Source organism: Montipora capricornis, chromosome 5 (genome assembly GCF_036669925.1).
Source record: "Montipora capricornis isolate CH-2021 chromosome 5, ASM3666992v2, whole genome shotgun sequence".
Classification (NCBI taxonomy): domain Eukaryota; kingdom Metazoa; phylum Cnidaria; class Anthozoa; order Scleractinia; family Acroporidae; genus Montipora; species Montipora capricornis.
The window spans coordinates 1,726,267-1,749,893 of record NC_090887.1 but is presented as its reverse complement, the minus strand read 5'-3'; the positions used below and the strand labels follow the sequence as shown (position 1 = coordinate 1,749,893).

The 23,627-nt window shown below is 39.4% G+C and overlaps 2 protein-coding genes across 4 annotated transcripts in view; both read left to right on the top strand.

Moving 5' to 3' along the window:
* LOC138049059 (disco-interacting protein 2 homolog C-like) overlaps positions 1-3,159 on the top strand; it is a 60,375-nt gene extending 57,216 nt beyond the window's left edge. For all 3 annotated transcript variants that reach the window (XM_068895167.1, XM_068895168.1, XM_068895170.1), the window contains one exon: positions 1-3,159. This exon is cut by the window's left edge and continues 486 nt beyond it. The gene's annotated coding sequence lies outside the window, so the exon portion shown is untranslated.
* An 11,529-nt stretch (positions 3,160-14,688) lies between these two features.
* On the top strand, positions 14,689-16,019 carry LOC138049058 (uncharacterized). Its single transcript, XM_068895166.1, has one exon. It carries the CDS (start codon positions 14,863-14,865, stop codon positions 15,604-15,606), a length of 744 nt encoding a protein of 247 aa, XP_068751267.1. The 5' UTR covers positions 14,689-14,862; the 3' UTR covers positions 15,607-16,019.
* The last annotated feature ends 7,608 nt before the right edge of the window (positions 16,020-23,627 follow it).

The window sequence follows — 23,627 nt, the reverse complement described above, 5'->3', positions numbered from 1 at the left end:
TTATTTGTTAGAAAGGTGGAACACAATTTAGATACCTTCCCCTTAAGCCTGGTTTTCACTAACGACGCAAGCACAGGCGCCAGCACAAGTAACTTATGCTAAGTGAAAACTAACTTTGACATAAGCATAAGCACTCGGTCATTTTTTCAAATGCTCATACGCACGGAATCTGGAACGAGTGCTTTAATTGGCAGAAACGGCCAGACTTAATAGTAAATTCCCTTGAGCTTATGCCTTGTGTCGTTTTCACACGGCTTAATTAGGACGAACGCATGCGCAAGCACGAGAAAAGGAAACATTTTGATGCTTGTGCGCTTGCGCTTGTGTTTCTGCCTTCGTCGAGGCCGTTTTCACGGTGAAATAAGAGCTGTTATGCTTGATCTTGTGCTTGCGTTGCAAGTGAAAACGAGGCATTTGGAGCGTAGACAGGAAAAAATAGAACGCGAACGTCGGACTGAAATTTTCGTTTTGCAGAAAACCTCTCAAAGTTGTTTGACGTCTGTTCGTGTCTTGCCTGTTTGCTCAAGCGAGGCAAGGTAGAATAGAATAATTTTCGGGTCTTTATGACAAGCAGTAGCCTATCGATTCCCGTCTGCCTTTTCACGTAAACATGTTGCAAGATCTCTCTTATGTTAGAGCAGTTTTCAAATGACTGTCCAAATTGATTTCGCGATTGCAATTGCTACACTTCGTAATTGGTTTGAAAATCTCTCGCCAGTTTTTCAACCAACGAGACGGAAAACCAAAACCAACCGCGACTTCAACTGGCGCGCAATTTTCCCGCGCTTTGAGAAAGTTACACGGAATTGCTACGAATTTTGATTGGTTCATTGCGCTGTTTGCACCTGCTGTGATTGGTCCTATTAATTGCTTTGGTATTTGTTTTAAGACACTTAATTGAAAACCGCTCTAAAGTGCTACTATGATTAAAAAAATCAACTTCCTTTTTTTCCTTCAGATTTTGATAGTGTGTTTGCGTAACACCTGACTGGCAAAATTTTTAGCCTTGATTTTGGATTTCACGGTCCGCCATTTCTCACGTTCAAAACTGACCCATTGAACCTCAGAGAGTGGGATCTAGGGAAAAGTGACGTCATTTACTCACTTGCTTAAAATTTCAGTGCGTAAATGCAACTTTTTCTGTTTGGCTCTTCTGACATGTCAAATAATGAAAACTTTGAAATTTTCTCTCATGTCCAGCACTTTATGAGAGAGTCTAGACGCTTTTCTTTTTCTTTTTGTGGTCATTGTAATTAGCCTAATTAAGTTAAAACTTTGACTTACTTTGTATCCCGTGCCCGTGTTTGATTTTTTTGTGGTAATTAGGATTTTGGTGGAAGCCCCCCGTGATGAGCTCATTTAGCTCTTGGGGCAAACATGTATATAAATATGTTTAAATTTAAAAATAAATAAATAAATAAATGCAGCTTATTATATTTGCAAAACACAAGTTACAAAAGTCTGAAAGCCCGACACTACTGTGCTGCATATTAATTCAACCGCGTTCACACGCATTGCATTCTTAAACTAGTGAGTTCTCCTCGATCCAGCTCTCTCAAGGTTTTAAAGTTAGTAATGGCGGATCATTAAATTCGAAAATTCCAGTTAAAATGAATAGGTGAACTTTTTTTTTTAATCAAGGCTTAAAACTTGGGTCACATGGTGTTTTGTTAGCTATTTTTGAAATTCAAAGAAAAAGAAGAATTTATTCTTAAACCGGTGAAGAGTTTATTTATTCGTTCAAAGTTCTGGACTTTGAACCGCAGGAAATAATGTTGTATCCAAATTTGGTTGAGACTTCTTTTCTACAGAAAGTTCTTGTCAGGAAAAAATGACTTTTTGAATCGCTTATTTACTTTCAAAGTTTCTTCGGCGCCGCAAGTTTGAATGATATTTTCCGCTGACTTTCTCGTTCCTAACAACAGGCTTCAGTTATTGAAGATGGTAGCGCCCGAGAAATTTGAAAACAAGAATACGTGATTGTAAATTTTCTTTTTAATTTAATGTGATTGTTACTATTATTTCCTGTAGTTTAATTTCAAAGTTAAATGTTTCGTTTAAGCGAGTCTTCAGGGTTGGGTTATCCCCCGTATCGTTCATTCTCCTAACTAATGCCATAGATTTCTTTGTTTGCTAGTCATGAGAATTTGGTGTTGTATCAAAATAATATCCCTTAACTGATAGTAATCTTCATTCCTAATACTTGTTTACCGGACAGTTTAAAGACGGTTTAAAGAATAAAGGAAAGAAGACATTTTTTGGCGTGCTAAAATACACCACTGAAGACCGCAACAGTATTTGTACAAAAAGCTGTGATTTTTATTACAAATTAGAAATTAGTTTGTGGTCAGTTTAAGACATTGCTGTCACTTTCTTGAAAATTTATGAAAACGTTTGCGCTCCGAAATCGACTTCAGTAAAACTGATGGGGAATCGCAAATTCAAAGTACCTAAAAGGTTGCATGCTTTAAAACGCTTTGTTAGGGCTTATCCGGCGCTCGAAATCCAGGCTTTCGAAAGGCGCAGTTCCAGTTTCATTCATTAACTGGGAACACGCCTGAAGGTTGGCGTTAGGCCTTGCAGTTAGGTTGTTGTAATTTACTTCATCCGTTTTTGCTTGAAAGACTGTTTCTCTACCTCTGCATTTTCTTTGTGAATCGAGTAAGGGTGAGAGTCTAAGGAGTCACGCAGTCTACAGAGGTGTCACGCGACATCACGCGAGAACCCCAAAATCCGTCAAATCATTTTTTGTCCAATGATGTAGTGATGTGGTGTAGCTACATGTTGGGCGGAGGAAGATAATTTTCTTATTGGCCTCCCGGCATCAATTAATCTTCAAAGTTTTTCATATTTGTTTTTTTTTTTTTTTAAGTTCGCTGTGGATTGTGCATGCGATAAATAGTCTTAATTTCGGACTTTAAAATCAGTTTGTTCACGAAGTTATTGATATGTTAGAGTGAACGTTAGATCCCCTTAGAATTTTTTTTGGTTGTATGAATTTTCGCTGGTGCGATACAGCTTTTCTCCAACTATTATTCGTAGATTTCAGAGCGCGAGGTTATTAACCCTGCTGTCAAATTTGTTAAGTATCGTGTAAAAAGGCAGTGAATAGTTGCTCATTATATTTTTATGTGTAAATAATAAATATGTGATTAGAAATGATTTGTGTCAGTGGAGTCAAGTTAATAGCGGACTCGCTAGCCGATTTGTTGGGCATGCGCTGTCCATTCGTGTTTTCTCCACGACATCAACCATCCCGTTTCTCGAAAGTCCCGAGAAACCTTTCTGTCCCGAAAAACTGGTCTTTTGACATGTTTTTAACAAAGCAAAAAGAAACGATAGTGAAGTTTGATGTCTTGAAAGCTCTTCGTTATTAACATACAGTGGGAATTTGTGGCACCCGAATAGTTTCGGGAATTCGAGAAACAGGCTGCCGGGTTGGGTTGGGCGAAGCATTCTTGACGCTAACCAATGGCGAGTAGTATCAAAATCTTGCTTTATGCTCGTTGTAAAACTCACGCATTACGAAGCAAAGGAAACAAAAGGTAAAATACTTCAAACATACACCTAACCGAAAAACGAACAATGGAAGCAAAACGTTTTCCAGTTGTCTACCCTAGGATAACCCCAAATCACAAGGTTTTTATGGCATTTAATGCGCGAACAAAGCCACGAGCAACCCATAACCAGGCTAGATGAAACTTGCAGCGTTACCCAAGTTATCTCTCTTTGGCTCGTCCACCAACGTTCTTTCACGTAACCAATCGTCATGTTGGTTTGCTGAAGCAAAAGAATGCATTTAAATAAGAACGTTTGGTAAACCGAAAGGGCCGCCATCTTTCTTGTTTTCTCTCTGACGTGACGTCATGTGAAAAAGGCTGTGTGTCGAGAGGCTGCTTGCAAAACACGTCGTTGTTCCTTGATTAAATCTTCTTTTGTCGGAGTTGCTGCAAACGAGACGACAAATCTTACCCCACCCGCTTACCTTTTTCCCTTTCTCGTATTGGCCAGACTATCAGTAATCTCTAACGTTCGCAAAAGTAAACTTTTTCTTTGTTTCTGTCATTAGCACTGACGTTTTAATATCATTCGCTCTGACAAAGGGCTGACGCTCAAAACATCAGCCGCAAATCTCTCTTGCGATGGTCAGTTTACCTTTATTTTAGAGATACTGATGAAATACTAGGATTTCCCTTCTTCACCGCGCGCATTTCACGTGGGAGGATATAGGTGTCGTCATGGTAACTAACACGATTAGCCAATAAAAAGCGAGATTCCCCTTCCTTGTAAGATGCTTTTGTGCGGTAATATAATTTCTTTCTCGAACATTAACATATATTGCAGCACAAAATCATCTTACAACAGAAAAATTTAAAGCTATAATGAGACCATGAATACGTTCTTTATAAAATTTCAAATATTAAAACCAAAATCTGCCATATCGTTTCAATTTTCACATTTAAGTAAGCACTGTACTCACTGTTCTGTATTGAACTTTCAAAGAATTGATTTGAATATATACGATAAGCTGATGAGGCAAAAGTTGCAAAAGATATTGCCCTAAACCCGCATCAATTTCTTTGCCATTGATACGGTTTCAGCGTATTTAAGTCGTTGGCGCGATGTTAGCACCAATGTTGTTTTACACTTCTCTATGATTGGGATTTTGAATAACAATCAGAGTGAGGTCTCCACATGGCGCCACCATAATCTCATACTTCCTAGATCGTACTCTGAGAAATTTCAAATCATTCAGAGGGTCGAGATCCCGGACAGAACTTCGCGCCATGTTCGTCAAATTCGTGAAGTTGGTGGCGTACAGTTGTGTGGTTGCATTGTCCATAGTCGTCTTGATCGCAATGCCTAGTGGGTTGAGTACAACCAGACCGAGAACGCCTGGGTGCGAGGTGATTCGTTTTAAGGTGTCTTCAACCTCTCCTTGCGGCGGAGGTTCCATCATGTTTTCCTTGGCAAACTGTTAAACAGAAAAGAAAGGTATTCAGGCTATCGAAATTCCAAAATGCGATATGATATCGCATCAAAGAACTAACGAAATCAAACCGTCCGGGAATCGAACCCCGTACACATGACGAAAGGCCAACGCTCTCCTCAATCCTTTGTGGAGGTAGGTGCCCAGAAGATAAGACGGGCCAGCCTGGTCTTTGCTTTCGGTTCTGCGAAAAGAAGATAAGCGAGGCCAGGGCGGGTACTCTGACGGCGTTTTCCCATTCCGTCAACCCAAAAACAGCTTTTTCTAATTTTTGGCATGAGGCTCAACGGTTTCAACTTTTGCTTCAACATACATTCAATAAAGTTGAACGGATGTTGAGCAAATGTTGGAAGCAAAACTACAGCTTCCGAAGAAAAAGATCAAAATTTTGAAATCTGTGAAATTAAAGCAACAGAATGCCTCTTCTGAAGTGTTAGTCACTGCAACTGATGTAAAATGTAATTTTACCTAACAAATAAATGCAAATCAGGGAAAATGCTAAATACAGTGACCGGGCTCCTGGAGGAGAGACTGTAAACTAGACATTTCAAAGGCCTTCTTCTCAAAATCTAGCCGTACGGCCAAGGTTAAAATGTTGGCAATTAGTAAAAAATATGGAGATGAAACCGTCAACATTTTTTTTAAAAGATCTATCAGACACTTTTTCAGTTATTATCAAAATACAACGAAAAAAGCAACCTAGTGTGGCCAACACATCGGGCATGCCATGCTGATGAGGCCCAGCAAGGCCGAAACAGCTGTACATGGTTGCTAATTGATTAGGTGAAATGGTTGTGCGCATGTGTGATATGTTGGTATTTTTTTTTTTTTTTTTGATATGTTGGTTTTTCAGGTTTTTCGTTGTATTATCAAAATAGACCAAAATCGACATTTTTGCCATTTGCGAAAAACCTGTCTGGCAGATTAACTATTTATTTCTATACATGATTATTTTTCTCGCTAAGGAAATCCTGAAGTTTTAAGGTGAGGTCATACGGCTAGTTACTTTTTCAGTTCCCCCTCCAGGAGCTCGGTCCCTATATTTAGTATTTCCAATGCTTTGCATTTATTTGTTAGTGGCATGACTATTGCGGGGGCGGGGGTGGAGAGGGGGTGTGGAGATGAGGGAAAAGGGGTGAAGGGTGAGGAGAGGGGGGTTGGGGGTGAAGGCTACTATTGCTGAAACAACCCAAACCTTTACAAAAATGCTAACCTTGCTGGGCCCAGTTATCATCTGAAACATAGTGTTTAGGCTTAAGGTTAGCATTTTTGGGTTGTTTCAGCTATAGTACCCTTCAACCCCTAACCCTACCCCCACCCCTCAGCCCCTTCCCCTTACTTCTCACCCCCTTCCCCTCACCCCCGAAATAGTCATGCCGTTTGTTAAGTAAAAATTGCATTTTACATCAATTGCAGTGACTTCAGAATGGCCATTCTGTTGCTTTAATTCGCAATTTCAAAATCTTGATCTTTTTTTCTTCGGAAACTATAGTAAGCCACCTTAAATGGACCTTAACCCAAGAGGTCCTGAGTTCGATTCCCGGATCTCGCATCCTTGTTTTAACTTCTTTCCTTTCCGTGTAGCTAAGTAGCTTTAAATACCCGTAAAACGGAGCACTGATGGAGAGGGGGGAGTAAAATGAGCGCACCATCGACCTCAGGTTTGTTAGTTGAATTACTGTTACGAGTTATCGACGTTAAATATGGTTGCTTTACTTTACTTTTCATATTCACGTTTGGCGTTTGCCGCCAAACACGAAGCTTCATCTCTCTATAGTGAAGTGAAGCCAATTAGAAAGGCATCGAGTGAAAGGTTGCAGTGGTCGTCGAATGACCTCGAATCAAAACATAAATATTTGTTGGGTGTAACGAAACAATTTTGTGACACTACACAGTTTCAGTTATTTACCTCTGCAGTTACGTTGAAATTCCTCAAGTTGACTTGGCCTTTAGATCGATTCCATGTTAACCTTGGAGAACACTCTGACGTCGTGCCATATCTTGTTTGGAGGCATTCTTTCCCGAATTTATTCAAATGAAAATGAGGTCGCTGTTTGCCAAGCCACAACCTTGTGTTTGAAGACATTTGAGGAATGTTATTTACGCCCAGTTTGAAACAAATCTGACAGTAGCTGTTTCGTAACAATGGACGGTTTATGATCAATTTTACTGGAGAGAAAAGGTTACTTATTCTTAATTAAAAGGATCTTTGTGAACCGTGAAAGTATTCAAAGACCACGGAAAGTTAACTAATAATTCAGAGAGCAAGGAAAATACTTTTCTGCTTGACAGATACTACCCGTTTCGGAGTTCAAATTAGAAGTTGAAACTTGTGCTTTACACATATGTAAAGACGGTGACCTACCCTCAGAGATGCCATCAAGTTAACATGTTTTGATAGGTGTGATTGCGTTGTAATCGGACTATTAGCTGTCAAAGGTCATTTAATTAAGTGACTGTGTGTGTTTTACCGTCTTCTGAAATAAGAATACATGGAATAAATCTGAAGTTAGAAATCCTTCGTTTTTACAGAGATTCACATAAAAAGTGTCAAACACCTGCTAAAATGCTATTTTAAACATATCTTTATTATCCTTGCATGCTGGTTCAAAACGCCAGACATACCGTTTTAATTCATCACTCCACGGGAATAGGGTCAATCGAACGTGCCCTAAACTTCACACAAATGCTTCCAATGAGGAAATGTTGTCCCCCAAGTCCAGAAGGTTCATAGGTTTATGAGTGCTGTAATCTCACTATACAAAACTTCATGGATTTTACGATTACACAGGTAGCTCAATTTGCTTGCAGCAAAGATAAACACCTTGTGGCCAACATAGACTGGATTATAGTTTAATATCTTTCTAAAAATATTCGAAAGTACCCGTTCTTAAAGTGACAAATTCAAAAGAAAAGCTGTTGGGTTAAGCTGTGATCAGTTTTATGAGTTACGTCGTAGCTACGGGAATTAAGTCCTTAAACCGTGTTAAACCCTGAAATATTAGCTCTTTGACCAAAGGCCTTTGAATAACAAGAACACGGTCACGTTAGTAGCTCTTGCGGTTTTGACACCCAGGAAGGATTACTTTCACTTCTGACTCCTGCCCGTTCGTAGGCCATTCGTCGCTCACTCCTACCCAAGAGGGTCGGGAAGAGGGAAGGCGTTTTGCCCATAATCCCTTGGGCGTGGCCGTGAGCAGAAAAAGAGAGCTGTATTTCTCGCCCGCGCCATCGTCTTTAAAAGGCCGGTTAAGGTGCTAAACGATAAAATCGCGGAATAGAACTGAAATCTGCGGCTGCCTCGTCAACGAGGACACAGAAAAAAGTAGCGTATTGAACAGAGCGCTCTGTCTTGCTGTTCAGCATCGTCCGTGGCCAATATTCATTTCCAGTTTAGATCGGCTGGTTTGAAGAGGTTTAGGGTTGTCTATCAGCGCTATTCTGAGCTGACCGCTGTTGTTCGTTACTGTAGTAGCTGCCATTCTAAGTCAGGCACTGTTTGTTTTGCTTAGTCTTTTGTTTAGGTAGAAAGTCAATCACCTACGAGATCTACTTTACGGCCAAAGTTTAACTGGTATTTTCGTGAAATCTGTTCAGCTGTCAACTTGCTGGAGTGATGATGTCTTTGTTGACGTTGACGAAGTTAGGTCAATGGGAGAACATGAGCAAGCAGTACATTCTATCGCTTCTACGTACGACGTACGTACGTACGAGCTTGTTGAGTGAATCGTGTTATCTCATGCAATCGGCCGTTTATCTCGATTGCATGACAATTATCACGGACTCAACAAGTGATAGAGAAGTATATAACGTCCCTGAAAAAAACACTTGAAATTGATATTGGCTCGAAAGCGTTGCAAGCCCACGTTTGATGAAGAATTTGATATGTGAAAGACGCAATGAAACTGACTATGATACTTAGTGGATATAAAATTGCAATTTTTCCTCCCGAAGGATAAAAAAGATATATATTTTTATTAAAAGAGCACAGGATTCAGTTCCTGGAGGCCTTCGTTTAAAATACCAGCTGTTTATCTAGGGAACGACAACATTGCCTCTTTGATGTGATGACAAAGGATCCTATTTTTCCTTTCAATGAAGTTTTCTTTCTTTTGCACAAACAATAGTAATGGCGGAAATGACGTCATCAAATAGATAAACATCTCGCCAATATAATTAAAAATTGTTTTGTTTTTTACCGAAGAGATGAACATCGTAAAGAATCATTCTTCAATCAATATATTCTTTTAAGTCCTTTTTGGTATCCATGTCAATGCGGCTGTGTTAGCACCGAACTTAGCTTCCCGGCAGCTTTTAGGCTCCCTTAGTAAGCCCCGTGCAAATGGACGCAACATCCTTTTGCACATCTTGTTGTATGTTGTTTCGTGTTGTTGGGAGTCGTTGTGCGACGTTTGGAACTGGTCAAACTTTTGAACAAACAACTCCGAACATTTCTTTTGTTCCGTGATCGCCGAAGCGTAGCGCAACATTATTGGATCCCTTTGCACTGTTTGAGCCACGCGCGCGCATGACATATGGTCTCCACGAAAAAGTTGAAAACAAGATAGCAGCCTAATTTTGCAAGTTTACAATTTCTTGTGGATCGTATCCTCCCCATAATACACTGCACCTCCTTACATTTTTGGGATTTGTTGCGTCCACATCACTGAGCTTAAGCTTACGAAAACACATTTTTTCTTTTTCAATTTTCAGTCCATTTTCATCTTCTCCATCCTTAGTTAGGAATACGGGACAAAAAACACTTTGAGTGCAATAGTATGGTTTACGATTTCACGATTTCATATATTATTAGAGAAAACTTAACCCGTAGTAGTAAATCAGTCGTGCTGTTTAATTATGTACAAGTAGTAATCTCGGATTATTGAAGTGCGGCAGTTTGTTTGGCACCAAAGGAGAAGGGTAGGAAAAGACACAATTATATGGGACCTAAATTTGAGGATGTAAGCATGTACTGCTTCTTGACATGTTTCAATAATTGATCGTTACGTAAAACCAGTAAAACAAGAAGTGCAGGGCACCCGCGAGGTTAGGTTGATTGCCTTGACATCCAGACATCCTGGGTTCAAGACTTGTTACACGTTAAATTTGATCCTTCTAGTTCCTAGTTCAACTTCTCAGCTGCACTTGTAAATAGCCAACTGGTTTGTCTCCGGCCAGTTGGGATTCTTGTTCTGTGGTTTTGTTAGGATTGTGTTTCATCGGCCCTGAAAAGTCCCTATGGGGCCGAGTAATCAATCAACGATGTATGTAAAGCCTAGACGCTCGATGCATCAAAAGTTCCCCCAGCGTGCGGCGCCGTTTTGAGTGTTTGTGTTCACGCGTGTCATCGGCGCCGAATATTCAACACGTTGAATAATTTTTTGGCACGAGTGAACATTTCCTCCAAGTGCGCGCAGTGAAAAGCTATCGCCTTACCATCTTACACCAAGACGCATATGGCGGCAAGTGGTGATTTGGTTGCTGAAGCAATGTTGGAAGACCAAATAAGCATATGCACCAGTCCACATTTAATGGTTGAAATTTTTATCTTCGGTTCAATCAACCTGTTTTTCCAAGTTTCTCCATGCACCACTGATTTATTGGAAAGATTTGTCAAATAACTCTCGATTTTTTATTCAGGACACCTTACGTTGTATAGACAAGGATAAGTTGGCCAAACATCAATTATTTGGTCTTCCAACAATCACTTGCCGCCATATTCATTCGTCGATCTCCATTCTCCAATACTACGCATGCGTTTTGGTGTAAGATCGTAAGGTGATAGCTTTTCACGCGCGCACACTGTTCACTCGAGCCAAAAAATTATTCAGCATGTTGAATATTCGGTGCCGATAACACGCGTGAAACACTACCGCACACTGGGGAAACTTGCTTACACCAACAGTCACGAGTAAAATTTTGCTAAGCTGATAGCTCTAGTGTGCGGCAAGCTTGAGTAAGTACTAAATAAACGAAACGAAAAATATACCCATAAATACACGTGACTGTTGGTGACAGGGTTTTTGAAAAGGAGAATTTACCATAAAAATAAATATTTTTGCTCTCCATTGATACAAAAACAGTTTTTAGTCTTTATTGGAGAAAGGCCAAAGTGGCTTTAAGATCGGAAGACCTTGAGTTTTGGGTCGGCCGATTGGATGTCGCATTACCTTGCAGGAGGTCGTCAGTTCATATTCTCGGCTCAGAACATTTGTTGATTAGTTCTGGCGAGTCCATTTCCCAAGAGTAAGAATCTGGTATAGCTGTTGTCCCCAACAACGTCAAAAAAGTGTCTATCTTTAAACCAAGTTTTGCGGGAAAATAAACAATAGGCCAAATATTGTGTTCTTTGTGTACTGTATTTGCGTTATAATGTAGCATTCACATTTAAATGATATAGAAATACCTGGAACAAAGGGTTTGTTTTGGGTACAACATTGAGTCAGGTCTGTTGTTTATTTTTCCCAAAAACTTGGTTTAAAAATAGACAATTTTCTGACGCTGATGGGGACTGGGCCAATTTGGGTAAATATGAACTCTTGGTTCTTGAGGACTTTGAAAAAGAGTGGATCATGACAGATCGCGGAGTCCCCGATGTTGTGATAAACCTTTGTCATGGTAACTGGCTTCACGCTGTGTTTGCAAAACCTTGCCGTATTCGACGAAGGAAATAAAGACCAAATGCTCAGAACTTGAAAGTAATACTTGTACTCATTGCACCAAAAGAAACGGGTGCTATGTTACTGCATCACTGACATATCCTCTATGCTCAAGCGGAGATAGATTACAGTGACCTTGTAAGACTTGTAAGTTTACTATCATTGGAGATTTGCTGTGCTTAGTGAAACTCAAGAAAACTAAAACATTTTCTTTTGGTTCGGTTAGGAACACTTAGTCGCTGGTCCATGAGTAAAAAACATGAATTTTCATCTGCTGTAATTGCGAAGTCATTCCGGCATTCTGCCATTCGATATTTCCGCCTTTAACGACAAGACTCGTGGCTCATAAGCATTCGGGGTTTTTTTCACCGCACATGGCTACTGTCATTCTTCAATAAGTCGATCTTTTCACAATACTACCTATAAATTTACGAGTATTTTACCGATTTCTCCTATCTTCCGACTCTTTTAGTCTGTCTGCTTAGCTCCGGCGGGAAAAGAAACAACAGGAAAAGAATTATCGTCTGTCCAGATTATTTTTAGAGGGATTTATAGTAACTCAATAGCTGGGTGAAATCAGAGCGATCCCAAGAAAACATCTACTTTCGTGGGTTTGACGACCTTTGAAAACTTGGAATAGTTTATATGTTCAATTTCCATTTGGGGTTGTTAACCGATGCTCCGTGCCCGAGGGGGCGTGGGGGGTAGTGTAAGCCAAAAATAACTACATGTCACTTTTGTAAATGAACACTGAATTTATCACGCGGCCTTCCCATCTGTGCAGTATGCATTTTTTGAACTTTTGACTCTTGTTTTTTTTATTATTTTTTTTCTTCCCTGGTAGTCAGCTGTTGACCACTTCAATTTGCAACCACTTTATGGACTTCATCATTGTCAACGGACTTTAATACTTACCTCGTGTAGAGTTCGAAAAACACCGCAAACAAGATATCCATTTTGATGTAATCCGATTTCTTAACACTCGCGAACTGAAAATCTCATTAGGACAGAGATGGTCAGAGACCAAATCCCCGGAAACAGATCTCGCTAACGGACTCTTATCCGCCGACCGTTTCTGTAGCTCTCACGTACTGTTTTGGGCCAATTCAAACGATATGAATAAGTGATTCCTCTCATCGTTCCATATTTTGCGCACTTCGCCATCAATATCTGCTATGTGCTTATTTTATATATATATATTGGAAACAACACTTTGATTGCAAATTTATCTTTCGGAAGGTTTTCAATTTTCCGACTCCCTTTGCATCCACTTTACTTACTCACAAATTTAAAAAAAAATCAAACTTCCTTCGTGACATGTCCAAGTTCCAAAGGATAAATTTCCATAGTAAATCATTTGAACAAAATCACGTTTCTTGCATGTAAGGGATTGAGCGCCTTGAAGATCACGTTCCTTGTTAAAAGCGGCTGCATGTGCGGACCCCGCATTATTGGCTTACGGTCGCTTAAAACATTAATTAATATATTGATAACCTGTAATTTCTGTCGTGTGGTTACTTCAAAGTCGATTTGAAAAGTTAACTTGAGCTGAGAGTGACCAGAATGTAAGTTCTCTTAACAATTTCAATAAACTTTCAGGTTGTCAGGTATCGTTAATAAAGAGTATTATCAGCTATTGGTTTAACACCTGATGACCAGCCAGGATAGAATATTAGTTTGGAGAATGAAATTGTAAATCTTGAGTGTAAAAGAAGTAAATTAAAACCATTTTAATTTTTTGACTGTATATTGTCACAGAAATCTTTGGAAGCAAAGGCTGGTTTGATGTCGATATCAAGTCCCTTGAACATCTCAAGATGTGTTCCTATGAATGGGAAGAGTTGTCGCAATATCAACATTTTCATGTCACGTTCTCACATAAACTGGAAGTGTCTTTCCCTTCATACCTCTAATGTAATCACTATTACACTAGTAGATACTGGTCAGTCTAGTTAAAACTACAGAGTGACGGAATGATAACGTGTTTCAAGGTTCCAGAATTTATCGCTTCGGACTTTGTCTCGGTTCAAATAAAAAGCTACGCTCCGCACTTGAAGAAGGCGTGAACACTCTGACTTCCACGTACTATTTCTTTCACCATTTTAACTTCTTAATGTCTTAAAATCATGGTTATCCAGTTCAATGCCAGAATTACCAGTCAGCAAATCTAGAATCACACCACACCCCTCTGAGCCAGACAATAACATGAAGGAAAGAATACTGCCGTGCAACGCGTGCAACTGAAAATTTTAGTCAGCTTGCCCCGTGACCGAACTTGTTATTCATTGAAAATATATTAGAATTGCAAATAAGCTCTTTGGAAATACAGGAATCAATGATAATAATCTGCTAGACAAAAGGGGGGGAAATAAATACCAAAATAGATTATTCACGTGCACGCAAATGCAATGGAGGTTAAAAAACGCCCTTTTTGCAGCAAATTCACACGATGAAAGTTCACTCAATTTAAACCTTAAAGAACCCAACAAGGCTGAAAAGAAGCCTTAAATTCTTTGACCTTATAAATTATTTGGCTTCTCCTGATAGTATTGTCTCCAATGGGAACAGAGATATCCTAGGCGAAACAAACATGACTGATGAATTTTAATTTCTCTACACAAAGTGGAAAGAAGTTCTCGTGATCAAAGCGGATGGCGTGACAACACGCCACGTTGACGCCCCCACCAACGCCCATTTGTTATTGTTTCCGAAACCAATCAAAAGGCAGGATAATGTCATCCGAGAACATGCACGATATAAGAGGAAAACAACAAGGATTTTGCCAAATTTTAAGATTGATTCTGGCGTATTTTTAAGGAAACTGCACAATAAAGATACTTGAGAATTCAAAAGTGTTAAGAGTCGTTTGAAACTTGTCATTAGATTAACTGCTGATTTTGCAATGAATACGAAATTGGCAGAGGTGATTACAGTTCACATGTTCAACACGTGTACACCAACAAAGCAAGCACTCTCAAGCCATAGGAGTGGAAAACAACATGTCACGTTTCTTAGACTTATTTAAATATTCTAACCCACGGAAGTGAACTTCAGCAGTGAGTGAATGAGGAAAGAAAAGGTCTGCCGGAGCACAGTTCGAGGCCATTTAATCTCAGGCTAGCGAAGAAGTAAGGCAAGCTATCTGTTGCGAAGACGACCTCCAATTTCACACCTGTGCTATCGACTTACAGTCGTATCAGAAATTGACAAGAAATGGCGAGGCGTTTCAAGTCGGTAGAGCATTCCTTCCTCGCTGTCATGGAACAGTTTTTGCAAACGGTTGAGCTGATGGACAGCACTGTTTTAATACCCATGAAACTAATCGACTTGCCTGCGAAGGAATTAATGCCGCCAGCGAAAGGAAATACTACTAGCAATGCCTTTCTGCAAAACAACATGAACATGCGAGCATTCTATTTCATGGTAAAGGCGATGCGAATAAAATTATCACTCGGTTATGCCGCCAACGAAGAGAGTTTTGTTCCCCTCGAAAGGGAGATTCAGGATTCTTGTCACCGACTAAACCAGCTCGCATTGGTTGCAAGATACATCAAAACTTCGACTCTTAGTCTTGGTCCTTCGCACCATCTTCCGTCCTTTCAAGAGTTTCAAAACAGAGTCAAGTTTGACTCAGAAAGGTGTCTTCTTGGAGCGCTAAAAAAATTCGCCGATGAAGTCGATTCGTTGGAGAAATCGGTCCTGTTTCCTTGTCTTCTGAAAGATCATCATGTCAGCGAACAAATGCCCGCGTTCAACGAAGACGTCCAAACTCTTTTCGATGTTTTCAACTTGTTGAAGCAATTAAAAGCGGAACTGTTGTCGGGTTCGCAAGATTTTGAGCTGCCAGATTCCAAATTGCAGCAGAAACTGTCAGAGCTGTCTCAGACATTTGCCGAGTATACAGTGATGGCCAGGAATCTAACTGCTCGCTACGAGGAAGAGGTGAGGTGCTTCTGATTCCACAATCTTGTCTACGATTTGGATTTTGGCGCGATGACTCTATTATAACAGAAGAACTTGCGTTCCGTCTTGTACACTACATTTCAGGCTTATTTATATTTCTTCTTTGTATTTTGAGAATTCTGATTTTCGAAAAGAACATTGAAAATCATACCATATGGTATCTGTAAAATATTTTGTGTAATAGCTGTAAATAGTCAATGGAACTGGGCTTGTGATCCAATTTTGTGACAATTTTTTTGTAGTTAAGCGAGAGAGAATGTTAACACAAATTCAATTTTTTTCTTCATGAGGACTTTAAACTCGGCCTGTATAAGATTACAAAGATTTGCTCCATTTTGGAGGCGAAAAGAAATCGTTCGTAATGAAAATAAAAAATATTGTTAAAAATAAAGATTTTTGTAAAGTAATCCATGCATGCATTCGTCTTAATTTGTTTTTCTTGGGGTGATTTGCATTTCTCCGTCTTGATATAATCTTCTATTGTAGTCATTGCCGATTGTTTTGTGTTTTGTAACACCTAACCGCATTTTGTCATGAAAAACAAATCGGGACAAGTAGATGAGGGTTCGGGCCGTTTTTCTCAAATGGGCTCATTTGGGTGGGTCGTCTCATTATGCTACTTTAAATTTGGAAGATTACGTAATGGACTAATATTGTGGCTCATCGAGTTTTCTCGAATTGAGCCTGTGTTGGCTTTGTGAAATTTACGCTAGCTCTTCATTGTTGGTAAGGACGCCCTCCTTTTAGGATCGCGGGCAACATGAATTTAGACGCTATTGGTAAACCGCGGGAAAAAAGACCGGTTCAACACGCGAAGCGCAATCGATGCTCGTTTCCTGGCGATTTCAATTTGTTGAACTACTACAAAATAATAAAACAAGCGGCCCATAAATATTCCGAGATAAATAAGCTTTTCAGAAAACCGTGCAATTTATCTTAGTTATCTTAAACATTATTCCTTTGATTTTATGAAGCTAGATAAATAGTGCCTTTTGAATAATTTTAGTTACTTCTTTACCGAGTAGCTACTTCGACGAAAAACTTTAAGAAGATCCTAGTTCTTACAAACATAAACTTAAAAAAATAATTTCTTGTTCGGTTTTCTCCTCGAGTGGGTTATAGGTTATTAATGTAAATTAAAGAATCAAAATAAACGTCTCCTGCGGCGATAGACTCGAGAACATTTGTACCCGTAAACCAAATTACATTATTTTTATTAACAATTAATTAATCATCAATTTCTGACATACTGATAATCATCTCAGGCAATACTATCTTGTCTTATTCTATTTTATTTTATTTTTCAGAAATAGTTTTTAAAAAATTTTCTGGACCGAGTACACCGGTTTTCCCCCCTCATCGAAAACCAACATTTGACTTGATTTACGTTGATTGTTAATTTCAGTTTAGAGTGACCCCAATTAGTGCCAGAACGACGAGGCATTTAAATATTAATAAAGTTCCTTTCCTTTTTTGTACTTTACGCGTAGATTGGGGTTAAAGATAAAGTTAGCAGGCATTGAAAAGCGATGATTGATTTGGGAAAATCGATACGGGAGGAAAAAAAGCACATGGGTGATTTTTCTGTCGTTTTCGTACCTTGTGCAAAATCACCCGACACAAGCACGCGAGGTCGTCTTGTTTGAACTTTTAGCACGTGAATTTGAAAAAAATTTTCACGTGAAAATAAAGCCAAAATGAATATGTGCATTCTTGTCCCCAAAGGTTTTTTTTTAATGATTCAGCACTGACGACAAGAATGACAGGTCTTAGCTTTCTTCTGCGCAGGCTCAGAATTCGGAACAATTTCTTTATCGATTGTCACTGAGACGACGACGGAAGACGGCACATAATTCGTAACAAGCCATAAGCTACAATAGGTCAACTCGAGAATAGTCATGAGGATTCGGTGCATTGTCACTCATATTTTTACAAGAGGTTTAAGGAAATGAAAACTCATCCCTTTAAAATGGGTCTGTCGAGGTACTTTGAGGCGAATTCGGGACGCGCAACACTCTTTTCTTAGTTCAGATTTTTTGTTTGTAACCCACCAAGTCTTGGTTACTAACCAGTAGCTTATGTAAGTGTAAGTAACGGAAGGCAGTGTAAACCGGAAGTGACATAAACATAAGGAAATGGACCGTTTTCCATGTTTTCATATCTTTGTCGCTTACCCTGGGTTCCAGGGGGATTTTTTCCCAAGATGCGACAAAACACTTAGCCACTGCGAAGCAAAGAAATCGCGTAGCGTTCTGTCGGACCTTTGATAATAAAATTGCTCTGGCACCCAGGGTATTTGTCCCAAAATAAAAATTGTTAAATTAAACATATTCCAGAAGTTTATGCACAATGAATCTGCTGTTTTTGGTAACCATAGCACTATGCTCTCTGCAATCCTTGTCTGCCAAGTCAAATTATGGCGATTATCACCGAGAATAGAAAAAGGCCCAATTCTACAAGAGTTGTCGACTGTACAATCGCAGAACAAACTAGAAATCTCTTGCATCATTTTTATTGCAAGATTGACCTAGGCGACATTTAACACGGAAGGGATATCACTTGTTTTTGACCGGCTGTTGAGTAAACGTGTTGTGATTACGTAACATTGAGGACGACGACGATAGCTACGAGAACGTTGTCTAAAATTATTATTTCACGTTATTGTGATAATTCGTTTTGCGATTACTACAAGTCTCTCGGCATGGAAAGCGAAATTTGGTGAGAATGGTGTGGATATTCAGAGAGAAAATTGAAAATTTATCGTCAAGTGCTAACGTTCTCCACATAACATCAAATTTGTTTGAATTCACTCCTTGTCAGGGAAGAGGATGGCATAGAAATGTACACAAATTTAAAACGCACTTGCCGGGCGTTTTTACTCGTTACGCATTAAAAGTTGGCCAGCTTTTCCAACCTGAACAATTCGGAATAATCGCGAACTGGAAGTAATCGATTTTCAGATAATTATTTTGTCGCCGACGTCAGCTCCTTAATTGGTAGTTTTCACGTTACGTCATCGCCGCTATGTTGGTGGACGAAAACAAAAGAACTCTCGTTAGCGTCTTTTAGCTTCTTTTGTTCGTCCACCAGCACTTGTAACGTTACACCAATGTACAAGAGATTGACTGGAAACCACCAATAGGTCCCAGTGGTTCAAATGGGTGACTTGATTTTCATGGTTGCAAGTTCAGTTTCATCAGTGAATCTTGATTTTACTTTGAAGTTCAAAACTCAGGGCCTTTTGGCCTGGTTGGCTCGGTTACTAAGATCTCGACATGAGGGGGCGGGCTGGCTTGGTTGCCGAGATCTCGGTAGTCGGACTGAAAATTTTCGCAATGTGAACTTGTCAGCCCTTCTACAATGCATTTTCGTGGTAAAAAGACATCACTAAGAGTGAATTAGATAAGAGTGTTTGTGGACTTGCCCCTACGCGTAAGGTCACAAATGGACTTACTTTTAGATACACTCTACCTTGAGTAAACAAACAGGGGCCGCCATTTTGACCAATCAGGAAAAGCCACGTCACGCGTGACTGTTTCTGCCATGTTTTTTCAGGGTCCAGAGTTTTCAAGCAAGCAACAGTGGACAATGCTCCTGTAGGTGTACCTTGGATCAAATTAGTTTGCCCTGATCGGCTTAATTACAAATTGAGACACTAAATATTTTGAGCAAGAGCCGATACAAGAGAGAGAAAATGTTCTCAAATGTTCTTTGAGTGCTACGCGCGCCATTAATTCCAACATAACCTGCGAAACTAAGAGAATGTGTTGAGAGAATGTTAACACAAATTCAAATTTTTTTCATAAGGACTTTTAACTCGGCCTGTATAAGATTACAAAGATTTGCTCCATTTTGGAGGCGGAAAGAAATTGTTCGTAATGAAAATAAAAAATATTGTTAAAAATAAAGATTTTTGTAAAGTAATCCATGCATTCGTCTTAATTTGTTTTTCTTGGGGTGATTTGCATTTCTCCGTCTTGACTTAATCTTCTATTGTAGTTATTGCCGATTGTTTTGTGTTTTGTAACACCTAACCGCATTTTGTCATGAAAAACAAATCGGGACAACTAGATGAGGGCTCGGGCCGTTTTTCTCAAATGGGCTCATTTGGGTGGGTCGTCTCATTATGCTACTTTAAATTTGGAAGATTACGTAATGGACTAATGTTGTGGCTCATCGAGTTTTCTCGAATTGAGCCTGTGTTGGCTTTGTGAAATTTACGCTAGTTCTTCATTGTTTGTAAGGACGCCCTCCTTTTAGGATCGCGGGCAACATGAATTTAGACGCGATTGGTAAACCACGGGAAAAAAGACCTGCTCAACACGCGAAGCGCAATCGATGCTCGTTTCCTGGCGATTTCAATTTGTTGACCTACTACAACATAATAAAACAAGCGGCCCATAAATATTCCGCGATAAATAAGCTTTTCAGAAACCGTGCAATTTCTAAGGGTTAGTTATCTTTAAACATTATTCCTTTGATTTTATGAAGCTAGATAAATAGTGCCTTTTGAATAATTTTAGTTACTTCTTTACCGAGTAGCTACTTCGACGAAAAACTCTAAGAAGATCCTAGTTCTTACAAATATAAACTTAAAAAAATAATTTCTTGTTCCGTTTTCTCCTCGAGTGGGTTACAGGTTATTAATGTAAATTAAAGAATCAAAATAAACGTCTCCTGCGGCGATATACTAGAGAACATTTGTACCCGTAAACCAAATCACATTATTTTTATTAACAATTAATTAATCATCAATTTCTGAAATACTGATAATCATCTCAGGCTATACTATCTTGTCTTATTTTACTTTATTTTAGTTTATTTTTCAGAAATAGTTTTTAAAAAAGGCAAAATATAGTGAAACTGGAAAATAAAGGGTTCTTACAATCAGATATTCACATCGCAGTGAACAGTAATGTACGTGATTTCCATGTGTTGAATGTAAGGGGTAGGGGGGAAGGGGCAAACAACAATTCAGGCTTAAATCGCCCCACCCCTGCAAAAAATATATATATACAAAACAGTAACTCTGAGTTTTACATTTCGACATGAGTGTACGTTTTTGGCAGAGCTATAGCAGAACAGCTAAGCTATAGATTGCAGACTCGGTGTCATATGTGAGTTGAGTTTGTTGGATCTCTTCGATTTTCTGCACCGAGAGGTTTTTTCTCCGGGTTCACCGGTTTTCCCCCCTCATCGAAAACCAACATTTGACTTGATTTACTTTGATTGTTAATTTCAGTTTAGAGTGACCCCAATTAGTGCCAGAACGACGAGGCATTTAAATATTAATAAAGTTCCTTTCCTTTTTTGTACTTTACGCGTAGATTGGGGTTAAAGATAAAGTTAGCAGGCATTGAAAAGCGATGATTGATTTGGGAAAATCGATACGGGAGGAAAAAAAGCACATGGGTGATTTTTCTGTCGTTTTCGTACCTTGTGCAAAATCACCCGACACAAGCACGCGAGGTCGTCTTGTTTGAACTTTTAGCACGTGAATTTGAAAAAAAATTTCACGTGAAAATAAAGCCAAAATGAATATGTGCATTCTTGTCCCCAAAGGTTTTTTTTTAATGATTCAGCACTGACGACAAGAATGACAGGTCTTAGCTTTCTTCTGCGCAGGCTCAGAATTCGGAACAATTTCTTTATCGATTGTCACTGAGACGACGACGGAAGACGGCACATAATTCGTAACAAGCCATAAGCTACAATAGGTCAACTCGAGAATAGTCATGAGGATTCGGTGCATTGTCACTCATATTTTTACAAGAGGTTTAAGGAAATGAAAACTCATCCCTTTAAAATGGGTCTGTCGAGGTACTTTGAGGCGAATTCGGGACGCGCAACACTCTTTTCTTAGTTCAGATTTTTTGTTTGTAACCCACCAAGTCTTGGTTACTAACCAGTAGCTTATGTAAGTGTAAGTAACGGAAGGCAGTGTAAACCGGAAGTGACATAAACATAAGGAAATGGACCGTTTTCCATGTTTTCATATCTTTGTCGCTTACCCTGGGTTCCAGGGAGATTTTTACCCAAGATGCGACAAAACGCTTAGCCACTGCGAAGCAAAGAAATCGCGTAGCGTTCTGTCGGACCTTTGATAATAAAATTGCTCTGGCACCCAGGGTATTTGTCCCAAAATAAAAATTGTTAAATTAAACATATTCCAGAAGTTTATGCACAATGAATCTGCTGTTTTTGGTAACCATAGCACTATGTTCTCTGCAATCCTGATCTGCCAAGTCAAATTATGGCGATTATCACCGAGAATAGAAAAAGGCCCAATTCTACAAGAGTTGTCGACTGTGCAATCGCAGAACAAACTAGAAATCTCTTGCATCATTTTTATTGCAAGATTGACCTAGGCGACATTTAACACGGAAGGGATATCACTTGTTTTTGTCCGGCTGTTCAGTAAACGTGTTGTGATTACGAAACATTGAGGACGACGACGATAGCTACGAGAACGTTGTCTAAAATTATTATTTCACGTTATTGTGATAATTCGTTTTGCGATTACTACAAGTCTCTCGGCATGGAAAGCGAAATTTGGTGAGAATGGTGTGGATATTCAGAGAGAAAATTGAAAATTTATCGTCAAGTGCTAACGTTCTCCACATAACATCAAATTTGTTTGAATTCACTCGTTGTCAGGGAAGAGGATGGCATAGAAATGTACACAAATTTAAAACGCACTTGCCGGGCGTTTTTACTCGTTACGCATTAAAAGTTGGCCATCTTTTCCAACCTGAACAATTCGGAATAATCGCGAACTGGAAGTAATCGATTTTCAGATAATTATTTTGTCGCCGACGTCAGCTCCTTAATTGGTAGTTTTCACGTTACGTCATCGCCGCCACTTTGGTGGACGAAAACAAAAGAACTCTCGTTAGCGTCTCTTAGCTTCTTTTGTTCGTCCACCAGCACTTGTAACGTTACACCAATGTACAAGAGATTGACTGGAAACCACCAATAGGTCCCAGTGGTTCAAATGGGTGACTTGATTTTCATGGTTGCAAGTTCAGTTTCATCAGTGAATCTTGATTTTACTTTGAAGTTCAAAACTCAGGGCCTTTTGGCCTGGTTGGCTCGGTTACTAAGATCTCGACATGAGGGGGCGGGCTGGCTTGGTTGCCGAGATCTCGGTAATCGGACTGAAAATTTTCGCAATGTGAACTTGTCAGCCCTTCTACAATGCGTTTTCGTGGTAAAAAGACATCAGTAAGAGTGAATTAGATAAGAGTGTTTGTGGACTTGCCCCTACGCGTAAGGTCACAAATGGACTTACTTTTAGATACACTCTACCTTGCGTAAACAAACAGGGGCCGCCATTTTGACCAATCAGGAAAAGCCACGTCACGCGTGACTGTTTCTGCCATGTTTTTTCAGGGTCCAGAGTTTTCAAGCAAGCAACAGTGGACAATGCTCCTGTAGGTGTACCTTGGATCAAATTAGTTTGCCCTGATCGGCTTAATTACAAATTGAGACACTAAATATTTTGAGCAAGAGCCGATACAAGAGAGAGAAAATGTTCTCAAATGTTCTTTGAGTGCTACGCGCGCCATTAATTCCAACATAACCTGCGAAACTAAGAGAATGTGTTGAGAGAATGTTAACACAAATTCAAATTTTTTTCATAAGGACTTTTAACTCGGCCTGTATAAGATTACAAAGATTTGCTCCATTTTGGAGGCGGAAAGAAATTGTTCGTAATGAAAATAAAAAATATTGTTAAAAATAAAGATTTTTGTAAAGTAATCCATGCATTCGTCTTAATTTGTTTTTCTTGGGGTGATTTGCATTTCTCCGTCTTGACTTAATCTTCTATTGTAGTCATTGCCGATTGTTTTGTGTTTTGTAACACCTAACCGCATTTTGTCATGAAAAACAAATCGGGACAAGTAGATGAGGGTTCGGGCCGTTTTTCTCAAATGGGCTCATTTGGGTGGGTCGTCTCATTATGCTACTTTAAATTTGGAAGATTACGTAATGGACTAATATTGTGGCTCATC

Bases quoted from the DNA above. Each gene is read 5' to 3' on its own strand.
- LOC138049058 (XM_068895166.1), top strand. From the start codon at position 14,863: ATGGCGAGGCGTTTCAAGTCGGTAGAGCATTCCTTCCTCGCTGTCATG.